The 20,000-nt window shown below is 42.7% G+C and overlaps 1 protein-coding gene across 3 annotated transcripts in view; it reads left to right on the forward strand.

Moving 5' to 3' along the window:
* LOC147014053 (insulin-like growth factor 2 mRNA-binding protein 1) overlaps nucleotides 1-20,000 on the forward strand; it is a 133,431-nt gene that overhangs the window by 76,047 nt on the left and 37,384 nt on the right. For all 3 annotated transcript variants that reach the window (XM_085851655.1, XM_085851654.1, XM_085851656.1), the window contains exon 3: nucleotides 11,774-11,822. In XM_085851655.1, coding sequence (XP_085707781.1) covers nucleotides 11,774-11,822 — 49 coding nt within the window. The remainder of the gene's footprint in view (nucleotides 1-11,773; nucleotides 11,823-20,000) is intronic.

Genomic DNA, 20,000 nt, shown 5'->3' on the forward strand with positions numbered 1-20,000 from the left:
CTGCTTGTTACTTACGAAATCTAAAGATTTCGTAAGTATATTGATGCCTTCCGTTTCTGTTTGTTTGTTTGTTTGTTTGTTGGCACGATAACTCGAGAACGGAAGAAGCTGCCAATGTCAAATTACACCACGTGATTCAGGAGGGTGATGGCTCGTGCTGATTAGATTTTGGTCAAAATCGGTCAAAGGTCAAGGTCACGGTGAGGTCAGATATTCGATTTTTGATGGTTTGGTACAGATAACTCGAGAATGGAAGAAGCTACCAATGTCAAATTACACCACGTGATTCAGGAGGCTGATGGCTAGTGCTGATTCGATTTTGGTCAAAATCGGTCAAACGTCAAGGTCACAGTGAGGTCAAACATCCAAAAAATGATAACTCGAGAATGGAAGAAGCTTCCAATGTCAAATTACACCACGTGATTCAGGAGGGTGGTGGCTAGCGCTGATTAGATTTTGGTCAAAATCGATCAAAGGTCAAGGACACAGTGAGGTCAAACATCCAAAACATTCGATTTTTGCTGGTTTGGTACAGAATCATCGTAGAAACTTCTGGTTTGTGTCGCTACCTTCTCAAGAGACAGCTTTTATTAGACAAGGTCAGAGGTCAAGTTGACGATTTCGTAAGTACCAGTCTATGACTGCTTGTTCGTTTGTTAGTTTTGTTTGTTTGTAGGCACGATAACTCGAGAACGGAAGAAGCTACCAATGTCAATTTACACCACGTGATTCAGGAGGGTGATGGCTCGTGCTGATTAGATTTTGGTCAAAATTGGTCAAAGGTCAAGGTCACGGTGAGGTTGAATATTCGATTTTTGATGGTTTGGTACAGATAACTCGAGAACGGAAGAAGCTACCAATGTCAAATTACACCACGTGATTCAGGAGGCTGATGGCTAGTGCTGATTAGATTTTGGTCAAAATCGGTCAAAGGTCAAGGTCACAGTGAGGTCAAACATCCAAAAAATGATCTCGAGAACGGAAGAAGCTTCCAATGTCAAATTACACCACGTGATTCAGGAGGGTGGTGGCTAGTGCTGATTAGATTTTGGTCAATATCGGTCAAAGGTCAAGGTCACGGTGAGGTCAAATATTCGATTTTTGATGGTTTGGTACAGATAACTCGAGAACGGAAGAAGCTACCAATGTCACATTACACTACGTGATTCAGGAGGGTGATGACTAGTGCTGATTAGGTTTTGGTCAAGATCGGTCAAAGGTCAAGGTCACAGTGAGGTCAAATATCCAAAAAATGATAACTCGAGAACGGAAGAAGCTTCCAATGTCAAATTACACCATGTGATTCAAGACGGTGGTGGCTAGCGTTGATTAGATTTTGGTCAAAATCGGTCAAAGGTCAAGGTCACAGTGAGGTCAAACATCCAAAACATTCGATTTTTGATGGTTTGGTACAGAATCATCGTAGAAACTTCTGGTTTGCGTTGCTACCTTCTCTAGAGACAGCTTTTATTGGACAAGGTCAGAGGTCAAGTTGACGATTTCGTAAGTACCAGTCTATGACTGCTTGTTTGTTTGTTTTTTTTGTGAACAGTATTACGGAAAAACTCTTTGACGGATTTCGACGAAACTTGGTGGGGGGATTAGGTATGGTCCAAGGACCATGCCATGAGATTCTGGACTTGGTCCAAAATCCAATATGGCCGCTATGGCGACCATTTTGAAAAAAATTTGAATTTTTTTTTTGCATTTCTACATGTTTTAAAGTGATTTCTAACCCCCCCCCCCAAAAAAAAATTTGTTAGAGAAAAAAAAATTTTGCACCTTTTTTTTTCAACAAAATTTCGATTTTTTTTTTTTTTTGCATTTCTACATGTTATAAGTGATTTCCAACAAAAAAACATGCCAAAATTATAATTGCGGCTGATTTTGGAACTTCAGGTGGATATAACCACGTAAAATAAATTTCTGTCTCAAGGAATCTAGTTATGACGAATGAATTGAGCATGTAAAAGTTAAAAGTAAAAGGGAAACCTGCAAACTATAACTCTGTGAGCACTGTTGACATCAAATTGAATGAATAGGATATCAGGTTCACTTGTCCACCGTCCTTTATGTGGACCACCGTCCTTGATGTCGCCGGTGGATGTCTTGGAACTCACCGCAGGGCAAAGAAGAATTTTGTCTCAAGGGACGCTGGATACCATTGACCAGAGTCGCAGGGCCAGGCTGAATGGCAGAGCTGAGCTGTTCAGGGAGCTGAGGCGTAAACTGTACGTGCAATAAGGAAGGACATGGAGGCCTATGTACGAGGAATCTGTGAGGGGGTAGAGTATCACCTGTGGACAGGTGATTCTCGTCCTGCTTACAAGGGAATTCGCGCATTGCGTTCATCCAAGCCCATCCCTCAGAGCACTGCAGTTAGAGCAGAGAGTGGTAGGCTCTTGACAGAGGAGTCTGAAGTGAAGGCCCACTGGGCCGGTTACTTTGAGCGGTTGTACCGGGTTGATCCCCCAGCTGTCAAGTTGGACGTCAAGGGTGTTACAATCCCTGTTGCTGACCCTCGAATCAACTGTGGTCCACCTTCGCTTGTGGAAACACAGGCTGCGGTGAACCAGTTGAAACGGGGCAAAGCTCCAGGGATCTGTGGTATCCATGCTGAACTTCTCAAGGCTGGTGGAAATGCTGCACTCGCGTCGTTGCATGCAGTTTTGTGCTCTGCCTGGAACACAGGCATCATCCCAACTGATTGGAAGAGGGGCCGTGTAGTTCCTCTCTGGAAAGGGAAGGGTGATCGTCAAGACTGCAACAACTACCGAGGGGTGACGCTGCTCTCAGTGCCGGGCAAGGTCTTTTCTCGGATAATTATTGATAGGGTTCGCCACCATCTGCTTGAGCACCAGCATCCAGAGCAGTCAGGCTTTACACCAAAGAGGTCAACGATTAACCGTATCCTTGCTCTTCGTGTCCTCACCGAACGCAGACAAGAGGTTCGGCAGGGGCTGCTTGCAGTCTCTGTTGATCTCTGTAAAGCATTCGATTCAGTGAATCGGGATATCTTCTGGAGGATTCTTGGTCTTCGTGGGGTGCCAACAAAACTGATCGATCTGATGTCTGAACTCTACTCTGGTACTGAGAGTGCTGTGAGATGTGGTGGTACCATCTCTGACTTATTTCCAGTTGTTACTGGAGTTCGTCAGGGGTGTGTACTGTCCCCCACACTTTTCAGCACTTGTATGGACTGGATTTTAGGGAGGATGTCAGAGAGATCAAGCTGCGGTGCATCGTTTGGGAATGTCAAGATCTCGGACCTTGATTTTGCAGATGATGCAGTCATCTTTGCGGAGACTTTAGATATCCTTTTGGGGGCCCTCGAGGTGCTGAATGAGGAGTCGGAGCCGCTGGGATTACAGGTTTCTTGGGTCAAAACTAAGATCCAGGCTTTCAGTGACATCTTTGATGCTGCTGTCCTGTCTGTGTCTGTTTGTGGTGAGGATGTTGAGGTCGTGGAGAGATTCACTTACCTTGGCAGTGATATTCATCTCTCTGCTGGCTGAGAGTCAGAGGTCAATAGACGTCTGGGTCGGGCCTGGGGAGTCATGGATTCACTGGATCATGGGGTGTGGCGCTGCCGGTACCTGTGCGGGAGGACGAAAGTCCGAGTCTTCAGGTCCTTGGTACTTCCAGTCTTGCTCTATGGATGCGAGACTTGGACTCTGACCAAGGATCTGAGACGGAGACTTAATTCCTTTGGTACCAGGTCTCTTCGGAGAATCCTTGGCTATCGCTGGTTGGATTTTGTGTCCAACGAGCGGTTGCTGAGAGAGACTCGGATGAGATTTGTTACCTGCATAGTCCGTGAGCGTCAGTTGCGGCTGTATGGACATGTGGCTCGTTTCCTGACGCTGATCCTGCTCACCAGATTCTCTCAGCGGGGGAGTCTAGTGAGTGGAGGAGGCCAGTGGGCCGACCACGTGCCTCGTGGTTGCAGCACGTTGACCATCATCTCAAGGGGATGGGGATGGGCCTGGCATCTGCCTGGGGGATGGCCAGACGTAGGCCCCTGGAGTACCGGCGGAAAGTGGACGCAGCGACGCGCTGTTCTGGCACATGCTCCGATACCTGATCTGACCTGTTCACTTGAGTGACCCAGTAGTATTGGCGGCGGAAGTTTTGCACTCTACCGAGTGCTCCCCCTCTAATTAACCTCCGCCATCGAAGATGGACGGAGGTTACTGTTTTCACCCCTGTCTCTTTGTTTGTTTGTTTGTGAACAGTATTACGGAAAAACTCCTCGACGGATTTTGACGAAACTTGGTGGGGGGATTAGGTGTGGTCCAAGGATTATGCCATTAGATTTTGGACTCGGTCCAAAGTCCAATATGGCCGCTATGGTGGCCATTTTGAAAAAAAAATTTGAATTTTTGTTTTTGCATTTCTACATGTTTTTAGTGATTTCCAACCAAAAATAAATAAATTTGTTAGAGAAAAAAAAAATTTGCAACTTTTTTTCAAAAAAATTTCGATGTTGAAAAATATTTGAATTTTTTTTTGCATTTCTACATGTTTCAGGTGATTTCCAACCCTCCCCGCCCCCCCCCCCAAAAAAAAAAATTGTTAGAGAAAAAAAAAATTTTGCACCTTTTTTTTCAAAAAAATTTCGATTTTTATTTTTTGGGCATTTCTGCATGCGCGTCGATCTAGTTTAGTTTATTCAATCGTGGTTCAGTAGAGTCTGATCCGTTTTGACCTACCATGAATAGGATATCAGGTTCATTTAAGTGATCCAGCAGTATTGGCGGCAGAGGTTTTGCACTCTACCGAGTGCTCCCCCTCTAGTTTTTAATGTAATAGCCTTCAATAATAATGTTGGTGGAGGCATATCTGTCGATGTCGCGACGTCATGGAGTGCCGTTCTAGTTACCCTCGCCTAAGGATTCAGAGAGGGTATTGCATTTGTGTCTGTTTGTCTGTCTGTTTGTCCTTGAAGAACTTTCGTGTTTTTCTCCGCAACCGCTTGTCAGATTGAGACAAAATTTTCACCATTGGTGCAACTACTCATGTAAGATGTTTCAATGATAATTATGACATTATATGTTACGTGGTGTGGCAGCCATATTGGAAAAGCAAAAACTTTGGACCTCTGTATCTCTGAAACCGCACCGAGGTAAAATTTGAAACTTGGCACATAGCAAGTACTCCTCATGGGGAATGTGTGTAAAAAAAATTGACCATTTTTACAGCCATTTTTCCCTGCTGTGCAGGGGTTTGGCTTTTTCTTGAGGCAATGTTTTATGGCCGGATGCCCTTCCTGACGCCAACCCTGGTCGCCTCTTACGACACACAGGGATATGTTACACCTATTCTAACCGGGGCATACACCGGGACCAGTACACTGGCACTCATTTCGCCGACCTCGGAAGGATGACAGGCTGAGTCAACCCCCTGGTGTTAATTCAGCAGCCAACGGGGTTTGAACTCAGGACCCTGGGATCCCAAGCCACCATCCTAACCACTAAGCCAACACCAGGCTTCCATGGGGAATGTGTGTGATTTTAAAAAATTGTTTCATAGGTGTCCTCATTATGACGTCATAATTGCAGATGTAGAACGCCGCATTAGATCAGTATGAAAATTTTTGCGGGACATCTAGGGATAAAATGGTCAACAGAGAAAAATTTCATGATGTCATCGGTCATGTGATTCCGCATCCATATGGTTAAAAAAAATAACATTCAAAAATCTTCTTCTCTGAAATGGCTGAAAAGATCGAGGCAAAACTTTACACATATGACTGCCTATCCATGAGGAACAAGAGTCACACATATGATGTAATAGGTCACATGGTTTGGCAGCCATATTGGATTTACCTGAAAACCTAAAAAAACACACAACTCAAAAGAAGTCCTGGCAAGGATTTGCAATCTCTGATTGCTCTTTTTCTTGTGAGCTTATGTTTCATAGTCTACATATAATGAGCTCCATCACCGAAAGTAGATGGAGATTATGTTTTCGCTCCTGTCTGTTTCTCTCTCTGTCTGTCTGTGAACAGGATATCTCAAAATGTTGTGGACAGATTCAGCTAAAATTTGGTGGACAGTTTGGATGTGTGACAAGGAAAAGTTAATTCATTTTTTGTGAAGTTCTCAATCCAGATCCAGATCCGATATTTTTTTCAGTGATTCTTCACCATTGACTGATTGGCTAAAAACGATATATTGTTACGAATTTGGAAACCATGAGCACTCAACATTCAGGGCCCAAAGATCAGTTATGTCGGTAAGTATGTGTTTCTAGTTAGGGTCCCGTCCCCTGTGTCTAATGGGGATTAAGTGTACGTGCGCTGTAGATTATTTTATAGATAGGATTTTTACATCACCTACAACAACAACAACAACAACAACAACAACAACAACAACAACAACACTCTGCTCTCGGCATTTTCCATGCGCTCGCCAGCATGCGGGCATCTGGAATTCCATGCCCCAGGCGGTGTGCGTTTCGGTGTGGATTTCGCACCGTATATGGTCACAAAACGTTTCGCTTCAACTGCACGCCACACAAGGGTATGCATCGTTTTCTGCCCAATGGGCGACGAGCAGACCAGAGTCGGGGCGGTCCTTGGCAAGAAGGCGGAGCCGCGCCACGCCATCCACCCAATGGGAGCAGGCCACGGGAGCGGACGTGCCCCAAAAGAAAAGCGACAAAGAAGAAGGAACGAATGATTGTGTCCAGTCTGCTTGAGTGGGCGTCTCTGTCCGGGTCTGCGGCTGACTGCATCACGCGGATCCGAGGCGTCTCGTCTGGCGCATTGCTGCGGGCTGTCGACCATCTCAACTCGGGAGATCATCTCGTGTCGCCTGCCTGCGAGCCAGAGGAGCATGTCAACGCCCAACGCTACCCTCCGTACCTGGTGCTTGGAGTGGCCTCGTGTTGCGGGTTTGAGTTCCGTTACTCCAAGATCATCGAGAACCACACGAGGTGGACAGGTCCAAGCTAGCTTCTCTTCCTTCAGCCTGTCTTCCCTCCCAGCTGATGAGGTCCATCACTTTCTGGGCATTTGTGTGTGCGTGTGTGTGTCCTTGGGCCCCGTCTAAAAGTAACAACTGTGTAAGTGCTTTCTTTGCTCATTGTACATTGCATTTCTTGTAGTCGTGATAACACTGCACTTTGTGTGCTTCCCCTCCCCGATTATTGTAAAATAAATACCCCTATTGTTGAATGTACCAGCTCGTTTCTGTGCTTCTTTCATTGGCTTAAGGCCCTGTTACACCTTGACGATTTAGCCATTGTATGCCTGACGTATGCAAAATTTGGCTAAAACGCTGGCACACGTCGAATACGTTATGGGTAAGTTTGTATACGTTAAGAGCACGCTGGCATACGTCGGAGTATGCTGGCATATGTTTGTAGTACGCTGGCATACGTCGTAGTACGCTTGCATACGTCTTTGTACGCTGGCATACGTCGTAGTACGCCGAGGTGTTAGACAAATTTTCCATGCTTGAAATTTTTCGACGAATGCCAGCGTATGACTCACACGTTCCGCATATTGCTGGCCATAAGTTGTAGGCACGTTACGCGATCGTTGACACACGTCGACACACGTTACTTGTAAGTTACTCATAAGTCGAAACACGTCGAGGTAATGTTTAGCGTACCCGAAACTTATTTCTAACCTATGAGTAACGTGTTGTAGGCACGTTACGCGATCGTTGACACGCGTCGACACACGTTGCTTGTACGTTACTCATAAGTCGAAACGCGTCAAGGTAATGGTTAGCGTCAGTGTTCCAGATTCCCTGGTGTTTTTTTTTTGTTTTTTTTTTCTTCGGTATGGCGGTGATGTTAACATTTCGATTTCTAGTGCGGTTATAATATAATATAATTAATAGGCTGCCGCTCAACGATTTAAATCATAACCGCGCTAGAAATCGAAGTGTCAACATCACCGTCATACCGGAAAAAAAAAAAACAGATAAAAAAAACAGGGAGTCTGGAACACTGACGCTAACCATTACCTTGATGTGTTTCAACTTATGAGTAACGTATGTCGACGTGTGTCAACGATCGCGTCGCGTGGCTAGAACTTATGGCCAGCATATGCGGAATGTGTGTCATACATCGAGTACGTCGAGAAATTTTCAACATGCTGAAAATTTATCGACGTATGCCAGCATACTACGACGTATGCCAGTGTACTACGACGTATGCCAGCGTGCTATTAACGTATACAAAACTTACCCATAACGTATTCGACGTGTGCCAGCTTGGTTTGGCAAATTTTTCATCCGTCGGTATACGCTGGTTAAAACGTCAAGGTGTGACAGCGGCTTCACACTTCGATGTCTAGTGCAGTTATGATTTGAATCGTCGAGCTGCAGCCTATTAATAGCCTACGCCACGTGATCGTCGGCGATACGCTGCCGCACACTATGCATAAGTTACACTATCGTTGGGCATAGGTTGTGAACGCCGACAACACGCTCAGCATTTTTTGGTATAAGTTATCTATATGTGATTAAAACGTTCTGTGTACGTTACTAATACGTTATGCATACGTCCAACACGTTATTATACGCCCAAAACGTTTTTAAAAAAACATCAATAGTTCAGCGTACGCCAGCGTTTTACATACATTTTGAGACCTTGCCATACGCTGGCTAAAACGTCAAGGTGTGACAGGGCCTTTAGCGCGGTGCGTGTTTGGAAATTGGGAAACGGTAAATTATGTATTTGGACCAACGGGCCTCGGTAACCATCTGCTCGGGTTACGCACGGTTCGAGCACGGTAACGGCTCGTTCCGCTCGAGGCCTGCCGAGGGTGTGAATTCGCCGGTAGCTTTGCCGTGTGGATACTTAAGTATATTGAAGTTGGCAATTAACCCAACTCCACGCGGTCGAATTATAGGCGATTCATGGTCCTGTAAGGGACCCATGCCTTTTCAGAGTTCTCCGAGAAGCACGATCTTGATTCCGGGTGTTCGATGGAGCCGACTCTACTGCTCCACCTCGCGGTCGTGCTCTCCGCCGACACCTAGAGTCCATTTATAGAGAGAGTAGCGACAACTAACGATTTGACGCCATTTTGAGTCCATTCAGTGCGGTGCGCGTGCGGAGCCGCCGTATGGCGCTCGTGCATTGAACCGTGTATTCCATTATGTTCTCTATATATGAGAGATGGGAATGGACTTTTCCATGTTGATAATGAACAAATTATGTGAAGATGACAAAATAGAAGATTTATGACAACTAAGAGCCATATGATAAAGAAGAAATTCACAGAGCTGTTTGTGATTTAACAGTCACAGACATTTAGAACCATGACAAAGAAGGAATGAACTAGACAAGTACACATGCTGCTTATTTCAGCCTCATTTTAATTTCAGGGAGGCGAGAGTGAGACTCGAACTCTCACCTCCCTGCTTATACATGCACATGTACAATACAATGTTAAGAGTTATCTTTGTATTTCTGCAGTTGTTTGACCTTGTTTATCGTGTGTGGGTATATATTTGTGTTTGTTTAATTTTCAAATTTAAATTATTAATCTAAACTTTGCTGCATGTTGCCGATCATATATTAATCCCACCAAAAATATATTAGCCCACCCGGCTCTCTCTCTCTCTCTCTCTCTCTCTCTCTCTCTCTCTCTCTCTCTCTCTCTCTCTCTCTGTGTCCTCTCTCTCTCTCTCTCTCTCTCTCTCTCTCTCTCTCTCTCTCTCTTTTCTCTTTTCTCTTTTCTCTTTTCTCTTTTCTCTTTTCTCTTTTCTCTTTTCTCTTTTCTCTTTTCTCTTTTCTCTTTTCTCTTTTCTCTTTTCTCTTTTCTCTTTTCTCTTTTCTCTTTTCTCTTTTCTCTTTTCTCTTTTCTCTTTTCTCTTTTCTCTTTTCTCTTTTCTCTTTTCTCTTTTCTCTTTTCTCTTTTCTCTTTTCTCTTTTCTCTTTTCTCTTTTCTCTTTTCTCTTTTCTCTTTTCTCTTTTCTCTTTTCTCTTTTCTCTTTTCTCTTTTCTCATAGATGGACATGCAATATGTTTGTGAAGTAGAACATGCTGTCTTTTGAGTAAACCTGTCACCAAAGTGATTAAACCCATCTGGGAGACATGCCTCGTCGAATCAATTCTCTCCAGCAGTGGCCACGAAAGGCAGGGCTGGATTTAGGGGCAGGGCCCACAGGGCCACGGCCCGGGGCCCCGCGCAAACGCAAAGATTACAAGAAATTCTGCTATTTTCCCCCTTTTGTTTGTTTGTGAAAAAAATCTAGTTCGTTTGTGTAAATGGTCAGTGAATCACGAAACAAATACTCAATATCCCTGTTAATTTGGCATCTGTTTGGTTATGTTTATCATTTATTTTACATCTTTTAACTTACTTTTTTTCCTTTCCACTGATCTTAAGAGCGCAATCTTAAGGTCTACCACAGAAATAGGTCACACGAAAGAAGTGAGGGTTTTCCCAATCCCAGCAAGCTATGGCTGTCTCGATTTCATTTTTGCAAAATTACACGCCCGCCCTGAATCTATGTTTGCTATGTACTGCACAGGCGTACTGCTGGGGTGGTTATACTATAATTGTGTAATTCAAGTTTACACGCCGGATAATATTTTATTATATTTATAAGGTGTGTTGTGCCGCCACACTGTGCTGGTTGACTAGTCATGCGTATTCATTGTTGTCGCTTCCCTGTGGCTCCGTCTACCGAGAGCCAAGATATGCCGCCGCCACACTGTGCCGGTTGACTAGTCATGCGTATTCATTGTTGTTGCTTCCCTGTGGCTCCGCCTACCGAGAGCCAAGATATGCCGCCGCCACACTGTGCTGGTTGACTAGTTATGCGTATTCATTGTTGTTGCTTCCCTGTGGCTCCGCCGACCGAGAGCCAAGATATGCCACCGCCACACTGTGCCGGTTAACTAGTCATTTCTCTGGTTTCGGAAATTGTACATTTCCGGGCATTTCTCAAGACGATGCAGACAGAAGACTCGGAAAAATTGTCTGAAACTACTATGTTTTCCACAATCCACAACTACGATATGGTGGCAGCGTTCGCCAACGTGGAGATAGCTTTGCGGGTATTCCTGTCAATGTTTGTCATGAACTGTACGGGAGAAATTGAATGTCATTCTCAAAATTGAAAAGGATCAAGAACTATCTGCGTAGTACGATCGACCAAGATCGTTTGGCATCGCTGGCCATACTGAGTGCTGAACACGAACTATTCAGGAGAGTAAGCACACGCGAAACAATCGAGGACTTTGTGCGAATCAAAGCCAGGAAGAAGCTAAAAGATTCTGTATGTTTTTAACATCTCGCAAATATATTGTAGCAATTACCCCAAAGTGTGCAATAATGCAATCATATTTGCAAAAACGACAAAAAAAACTTTCTACATTGAGATTTGAGATGATACCATCACGTTTTGGTTTTGCGATTATTTTCTCTGTTCCGTTGTTTTCATCCATAGTGGTGTTTCTTGTATATAAACTTTTGTTACTAGTAGTTTCTGAAATACATGTTTTTACACATAAACCGTGGTTTTTTCTTTTGCCCAGCCGAGGTTGGTGCATTTATATATGAATACTTTTATAAGCATATATGAAGTGAAAATGGCTGAGGCCCTGAGAGGGCCCCGCGTACTTCTAGGGCCCAGGGCCCCGCAACACATAAATCCGGCCCTGACAAAAGGGGATGTGTTGTTCTACTTGTGGGGTGATTGTAGAAGTGTAGAACATCATTACATTGGTAGCATAACACAGGCACTTAGTCATGTGGTATATTTGTGTTTTAATTCAAGAATACTTTGTCGTTTTTCCACAGAAGTCGACGCATTCTTGTGAGGAACATTCCAGCACACCTACAATGGGAGGTAAGCTCATTTGAGGTTCCACCACCACTCACCACACAAAGCATATCCAATAGGATATAATCTACTGCATTGCATGGTATTTGTCTCATACTTCACTGTTTAACTTGACTTTTCACTTTTGATTGCTCAACATACAGTATACTACTCACCACGTGCAGTTTAGCGGTATATCTGGTGAGTAGCATCTGCCACTCACCAGATTTACCGCTAAACTACTTGCACAATGTGTTTCGCTTCACTTCCGTCATGTTTTTCTTTGATCAGTTAGTGAATGTTTTGACATCATCCTTGTGTTTTTTAAATCTTTATTTTTCTCTTTTGCAAAAGCTTTCTCTCACGTGTAACTGTCTATCCATCCCATCCCATCTGCGGTTATCCTATCCATCCCTTCAAGCCTAGTTCACCGGATCCTGTGGCAAGGCAGTTGTGTTGAACCGGCTTTTTTTCCTGACATGAAACATCAACCAGAAACCTTAGGTCACCCCATAAAAAAGCTGTGTGTGTGTGTGTGTGTGTGTGTGTGTGTGTGTGTGTGTGTGTGTGTGTGTGTGTGTGTGTGTGTGTGTGTGTGTGTGTGTGTGTGTGTGTGTGTGTGTGTGTGTGTGTGTGTGTGTGTGTGTGTGTGTGTGTGTGTGTGTGTGTGTGTGTGTGTGTGTGTGTGTGTGTGAGATTATCTTTTGGTGGAAAATCCACCGTACTGTTTCTTCGATATTTAAATGGTTGTTATGTATTTATTTGATTCTTGTGTATTGACTGACTGCCTGAACACAACTGAGGTTGTGGATTTACTGATGTAGGTCATCTACTGATAAGGGTCCATGACTGAGGTTATGGATCTGCCATTTGGAGAGGCTCTGGGTTGAAAGGATCAAAACCTCAAGGAAGAACGGTGCCCAGCTGATGATCCAGGCAGTTAGGAAAGTGTGTGTGTGTGTGTGTGTGTGTGTGTGTGTGTGTGTGTGTGTGTTTGGTTGTTTGTTTGTGGGTGTTTGGTTGTTTGTTTTTGTTATCCCCCGACGCGTGGCGGAAGGGGGATATTGTTGTCACCCAGGTCATCCGGCTGTCCGTCCGTCCGGGCATCAACATTTATAGCTGTGAGTGCGATAACTCATAAACTGTTCGCCATACCGATTTGAAATTTGAGTCACACATGTACCACCTGAAAAGGAAGAACCCTATTGATTTAGGGCGTGGCCGGATTCAAGATGGCCGACTGGGGCGGACATCTTGAAAAAAATGTTTTTTGTAATAAATGGAAAACCGCTTATCTGATTTCAATTATTTTTGGTTATTACGTTCCTCATCCCTGGGGAACTTTTTTGAGATGATGACCCAATGGTGTCTTGTTTCCAATTCACCTCCCTCATTATCTGGAATATGTATGACCTTTTTCATTCAATGGCGGGGGATTCCCCATCTCTGAATGGTATATTTGTAATAAATGGAAAACCGCTTATCTGATTTCAATTATTTTTGGTTACTACGTTCCTCACCCCTGGTTTTGATTTTGTGTGTATGCATGCATGTGTGCGTGTCTGGTTGTGCTTGTTAACCTCCGCCATCGAAGATGGACGGAGGTTACCGTTTTCACCCCTGTCTGTTTGTTACTTAGGAAATCTAAAGATTTCCTAAGTATATTGATGACTTCCGTCCTCTGTTTGTTACTTACGAAATGTAAAGATTTCGTAAGTATATTGATCAGTTCCGTTTCTGTTTGTTTGTTTATTCAGGAGGGTGATGGCTAGTGCTGATTAGATTTTGGTCAAAATCGGTCAAAGGTCAAGGTCACAGTGAGGTCAAACATCCAAAAAATGATAACTCGAGAACGGAAGAAGCCACCAATGTCAAATTACACCAGGTGATTCAGGAGGGTGATGGCTAGTGCTGATTAGATTTTGGTCAAAATCGGTCAAAGGTCAAGGTCATAGTGAGGTCAAACATCCAAAACATTCGATTTTTGATGGTTTGGTACAGAATCATTGTAGAAACTTCTGGTTTGCGTCGCTACCTTCTCTCGAGACAGCTTTTATGAGACAAGGTCAGAGGTCAAGTTGACAATTTCGTAAGTACCAGTCTATGACTGCTTGTTTGTTTGTTTGTAGGCACGATAACTCGAGAATGGAAGAAGCGACCAATGTCAAATTACACCACGTGATTCATGAGGGTGATGGCAAGTGCTGATTAGATTTCGGTCAAAATTGGTCAAAGGTCAAGGTCACAGGTCACGTTTTCAGATTGTATAAAAACTATTTCACTCGCCGCGTCACGGGTCGTCACGTGGTGCAGCGCGCTCAAACAGAAGCGTCGTTGATCACGTAAAGGTTTTCCATGTGCGCGCTGACGGTGTTTTTGATAAAGATGTTTAAAAGTCATTTTGTTTTATCCCAATAAAGGTTATCGTCGCATGCCTGACTCGCTAAGCCGTCGGATTATGTCAAGATTGTTGGTGGATGGCCGAATATTACGGTTTTGTGACTTTGATAAAATAATATTAAATAATTGCGTCGAGAAATGGAGATTTTTGCTTCGGTCGACGTTACGATTTTTGATGGTTTGGTGCAGAATCATCGTAGAAATTTCTGCTTTGCTTCGCTACCTTCTCTAGAGACAGCTTTTATTAGACAAGGTGAGAGGTCAAGTTGATGATTTCGTAAGTACCAGTCTATGACTGCTTGTTACTTACGAAATCTAAAGATTTCGTAAGTATATTGATGACTTCCGTATGTTTGTTTGTTTGTTTGTTTGTTTGCAGGCACGATAACTCGAGAACGGAAGAAGCTACCAATGTCAAATTACACCACGTGATTCAGGAGGGTGATGGCTAGTGCTGATTAGATTTTGGTCAAAATCGGTCAAAGGTCAAGGTCACAGTGAGGTCAAACATAATTCCGTAAATTCATGTGGAGAAATTGAGTATTATTGCTTCGCTCGACGTTACGAGTTCGTTTTAACTTTGATTTTAATTTTGTCTTCGGTTTTTGCGATCGCTTAGGACGCTTAAAACTCGGTTGTCGAAATTCTGGTAAAAATCGGATGTTTTGGAGACGTTTTAAGATTGTATAAAAAATATTTCACTCGACGCTTCATGGGTCGTCCCATGATGCAGTGCGCTCGAGCAGACCCGTCGTTGAGTTACGTTAAGGTATAATATAATTGCGTGGAGAAATGGAGATTTTTGCTTCGGTCGACGTTATGATTTTTGATGGTTTGATACAGAATCATCGTAGAAACTTCTGGTTTGCGTCGCTACTTTCTCGAGAGACAGCTTTTATTAGACAAGGTCAGAGGTCAAGTTGATGATTTCGTAAGTACCAGTCTTTGACTGCTTGTTTGTTTGTTTGTTTGTTATCTTGCCAAGACGAAGTTTTTGCAAGATATGTTAGTCAGCTTGTATGTTTTTTTTTGTTTGTCTGTTATCACGTATAAAAAATTCTGCAGAGCACAGTTATCATTGGAAATTTTTGTAACTTCGCATATCAGAGGCCTATAGAGGTCCCTTTCAGTGCACAAAATTTTGAGGGTCAAGGTCAAAGGTCAATGTCACTGTCGCAAATCAGGGGAGTCGATTTCAAATTGTTTGTTTGTTTGTTTGTGAACAGTATTACGGAAAAACTCCTGGACGGATTTCGCCGAAACTTGGTGGGGGGATTAGGTATGGTCCAAGGATCATGCCATTCGATTTTGGACTTGGTCTAAAGTCCAATATGGCCGCTATGGTGGCCATTTTGAAAAAATATTTGAACTTTTGTTTTTGCATCTCTACATGTTTTAAGTGATTTCCAACCAAAAAACAAAAAATTTGTTCGAGAAAAAAAAATTTCGATTTGATTTTTTTTGCCATTTCTACATGCGTGTCGAACTAGTTTAGTTTATTCAATCGTGGTTCATTCGAGTCTGATCCGTTTTGACCTACAATGAATGGGATATCAGGTTCACTTAAGTGACCCAGCAGTATTGGCGACGGAGGTTTTTCACTCTACCGAGTGCTCCCCTTCAAGTTAACCTCCGCCATCGAAGTTGGACGGAGGTTACTGTTTTCACCCCTGTCTGTTTGCTTGTTTGTGAACAGTATTACGGAAAAACTCCTGGACAGATTTCGACGAAACTTGGTGGGGGGATTAGGTATGGTCCAAGGATCATGCCATTAGATTTTGGACTTGGTCCAAAGTCCAATACGGCCGCTATGGCAGCCATTTTGAAAAAATATTTGATTTTTTTTTTGCATTTCTACATGTTTTAAGTGATTTCCAACCCCCCAAAAAAATTGTTTGAGAAAAAAAAATACAAATTTTGCAACTGTTTTTTCAAAAAAATGTCGATTTTCTTTTTTGGCATTTCTACATGCGCGTCGATCTAGTTTAGTTTATTCAATCGTGGTTAAGTAGAGTCTGATCCGTTTTGACCTGCAATGAATCGGATATCAGGTTCACTTAAGTGACCTAGCAGTATTGGCGGCGGAGGTTTTGCACTCTTCCGAGTGCGCCCCCTCTAGTTATTTTGTGTTTGTTTGTTTTTGTTTGTTTGTGGGTGTTTGGTTGTTTGTTTTTGTTTTGATTTTGTGTGTGTGTGTTTGTGTGTGTGTTTGCATGCATGTGTTCTGTTTTGTTTTTCTTGTTATTTTGTGTGTTTGTTTGTTTTTGCATGTATGATAGAAGTGTTAGGAACAGGTGTGTGTGTGTGTGTGTGTGTGTGTGTGTGTGTGTGTGTGTGTGTGTGTGTGTGTGTGTGTGTGTGTGTGTGTATGTGTATGTGTATGTGTGTGTGTGTGTGTGTGTGTGTGTGTGTGTGTGTGTGTGTTTTTCTTGGACAAGAAAGAGAACATATTCCAAATCGCAGTCAAACTATCCTGTCTCCTTCATCAAAGTCCTGGTTGTACCATCTCAGATTTATGCTTGCTCTCTATTCTGTTGCTCACCTCAAACCGCCCCACCGCAGACTCTGCTTGGACAAAGAAGAACTCCTCATCTCACTTATATTCGTGAACCCAATCCACCTGTTCTGTCCACATATCCCCCCCCCCCTTCATACCCACTGCTGAATGGACTTTGTGTCTTTCTCACCTGAGAAGTCAAGAAAATTCTGTCAAGCCTCAATCTTGTTTCAAGTATGGACCCCAGCAGGCATCAGTGGCCTTGTTCTCTCATCTTGCTTCTCCTCTGTTTGCCCTCTTCAACTTGTCCTTCTCCTTTCGCTGCTTCCCATCTGCTTGACTTTTAAACATTGCTCCCATCCACAAAAGGGTGCAAAAAGAGATCCAATCAAAAACAGCCCAGTAAACTTACTTCCATTTATATTGTAATGTCAGAGATGCAGTGATTGCTGCTGACCTCAGGTCTTTCCTCTTTTCAAAGGAAAGGAAATTATTTCGAAAGAAATTCAAGAAATTGTCCTGATCTCTGACCATCAATTTGCAGTACGGTGATTTAACCACTGAATTGTTTTTAAAATATCGACCTTGATGAAAATATTGTCAGTGGTCTCGTTCTTGAGTGATCATCTGTTTCTTCTTATTATTTGTTTTTTTCTTCTTTTTCTTCTGGTTAGTCTGCCTCCTTCAATCCTGAAGATTATTGCAGAACAACATATGGTTGTTTAACTGTGCTCTTGCCTTTTAAATGTTGAGCGTCAAGCACGGAAGCAGCACGTACCATTTTCTTGTATCTGGTATGACTCGGCCAGGGTTCAAATCAGGGCCGTAACTGAAGGTAGATTTTTGGATAGGCTTCAATTTTTTTAGGTCGGCTAATCAGGGACTTTCAACAGCTTTCTAAAAAAAAAATCAAAAAAAAAATCAAGGAACACTCAAAATATGTTTCTGAATAAATAATCCTCATTCGTTAAGACCAGAATAAGACTAGAACAGACTATATTGGTAACACAAAGCAAAAATCAAAATATATTCATCGACTGAAATTTGGGGTACCCCTGGCCGACCCAGAATTACCCAGGCCTACCCTGAGTTACTGCCATGGTTCAAACCGCGAATCTCCCACACTCAGAGCAGACTCACCAACTATTACACCACAGAGTCTGGTTTGGACACAAGTCCTTTAAACAAGGCAAGTTATGGGTATATTCTTGCAAGAATGGAATATGATATTCACTCATTCCGTTTTTATTTTTAAACGTCGAGGCTGATGGAGGAGGGGGTGATTAACTTTTATCTCGTAGCAAAGTGGCAGAGGATGGGGAGTTCATAACTACCACAAGAGTGCAGAATGGAACAGAGAGTCATCCAATGGCCAAACAAACATGAACTGTAAGAAAAGACTGGCGAGGGCAGCAGTTAGCAGGAACAATAAAAGATAATAAATAGAAATGGGAGATGACACCAGATGGCAGTGAGCTGCAACCTTCAGCAGTGGAGAAAGGAGCATGATTGGACAGACACAGGGAGGTGATTATTTAAGCAGTAAAAGGGAGAAATAAAGAAGGTGAGCAAGATGTGTGGACTTTGAACGGTTGATGCTGAGTGGCTTCTTGATGAACACGCTCACCCTGGTGTAACTGGGGAAGTGCTGACAGCTGAAAGTGCAGGGGGTGCTAGACCATAGTTGTCGGCCCCTGTGGAACAGTCTCTTGATGAGTGATTGGGCCTATATATTCATTTACTCATTCAATCATCCATTTTATTCCTGATTTTGTATTCTCTAAATGCCCACTGGCATGTCTGTCCATCATTACATGTTGCTTTGTTTACCTTCTTTTTATTGTACAGAATCAAGCCTCGTGGGGGAGCTCGATTAGAGAACGGACAATGTCAAAACAGAATGAAAAATGTAACGGCACTTGGTAGCGTGCACACCTCTCTGCCAGGTTCAACAGTTAACGTTTTGTATCCCATTGATAGGCCGGATCTGGATTCGGACCTGAAACAAAATCTAATCATTTTGCAATTGTCACCTAACCAACTCATCCACATAGTTAACCTCTGCCATCGAAGATGGACGGAGGTTACTGTTTTCACTCCTGTCTGTTTGTTTGTTTGTTTGTGAACAGTATTACGGAAAAACTCCTGGACGGATTTCGACAAAACTTGGTGGGGGGATTAGGTATGGTCCAAGGATCATGCCATTAGATTTTGGACTTGGTCCAAAGTCCAATATGGCCGCTATGGCGGCCATTAAAAAAAAATTTGAATTTTTGTTTTTGCATTTCTACATGTTTTAAGTGATTTCCAACCAAAAATAAAAAAATTTGTTAGAGAGAAAAAAAAAATTTGCAACTTTTTTTTCAAAAAAAATTCATTTTATTTGAAAAATATTTGAATTTTTTTTTGCATTTCTACATGTTTTAAGTGATTTCCAACCCCGCCCCCCCCCCCAAAAAAAATTGTTAGAGAAAAAAAAAATTTTGCACCTTTTTTTTCAAAAAAATTTCAATTTTTTTGGGGGCATTTCTACCTGTGCGTCGATCGAGTTTAGTTTATTCAATCGTGGTTCAGTAGAGTCTGATCCGTTTTGACCTACAACGAATTGGATATCAGGTTCACTTAAGTGACCCAGCAGTATTGGCGGCAGAGGTTTTGCACTCGACCGAGTGCTCCCCCTCTAGTTTTGTTACAACTCATCCACAACTTTTTAAATATCATGCTGTATATTTGAAATATCATGCTGATTTTGGCACCATCTTTCAATGGTGAAAAATCACTGAATTTTTTTTTTTTTAATTCTCGTATCCAGATGCGGTTTCCAATTTCACCAAAATCAAATTGATTCGTCCTTGACACACACCCAACCTGTTCAAGTTTCGTCCGGATCTGTCCATAACTTTTTGAGATATCGTGTTATATATCGTTTTTAGCCTCATCACTCAATGGTGAAGATTCACTTCAAAAATTCTTGGATCCTTATCCGGATCCAGATCTTCACCAAAATTGAATATATTCTTCCATGTCACACACCCAACCTGTCCACCAGATTTAGTCTGAATCTGACCATTTGTCTGATTTGTGCAGCCTTTATCCATTGCATGCTGACAATCTTTCCCTCAATTATGTCATGGCATTTTATCTGGATTTTTTTTAGGTGCGGCACCCAACAGGTTTGTTTTTGTTTTTTTTTAACTGTAACACCTCAAAAAATTATCAGCATTAAAAATGTTCGGTTCTTTGTTTATTACTTTAAAATGAATATAATCACATCCATTGTTTTTTTCTGATTCTGTGGACCTTTTCCC

Source organism: Eptatretus burgeri, chromosome 13 (assembly GCF_056783735.1).
Source record: "Eptatretus burgeri isolate ZD-2024b chromosome 13, Ebu_testis_v1, whole genome shotgun sequence".
NCBI classification, from domain to species: domain Eukaryota; kingdom Metazoa; phylum Chordata; class Myxini; order Myxiniformes; family Myxinidae; genus Eptatretus; species Eptatretus burgeri.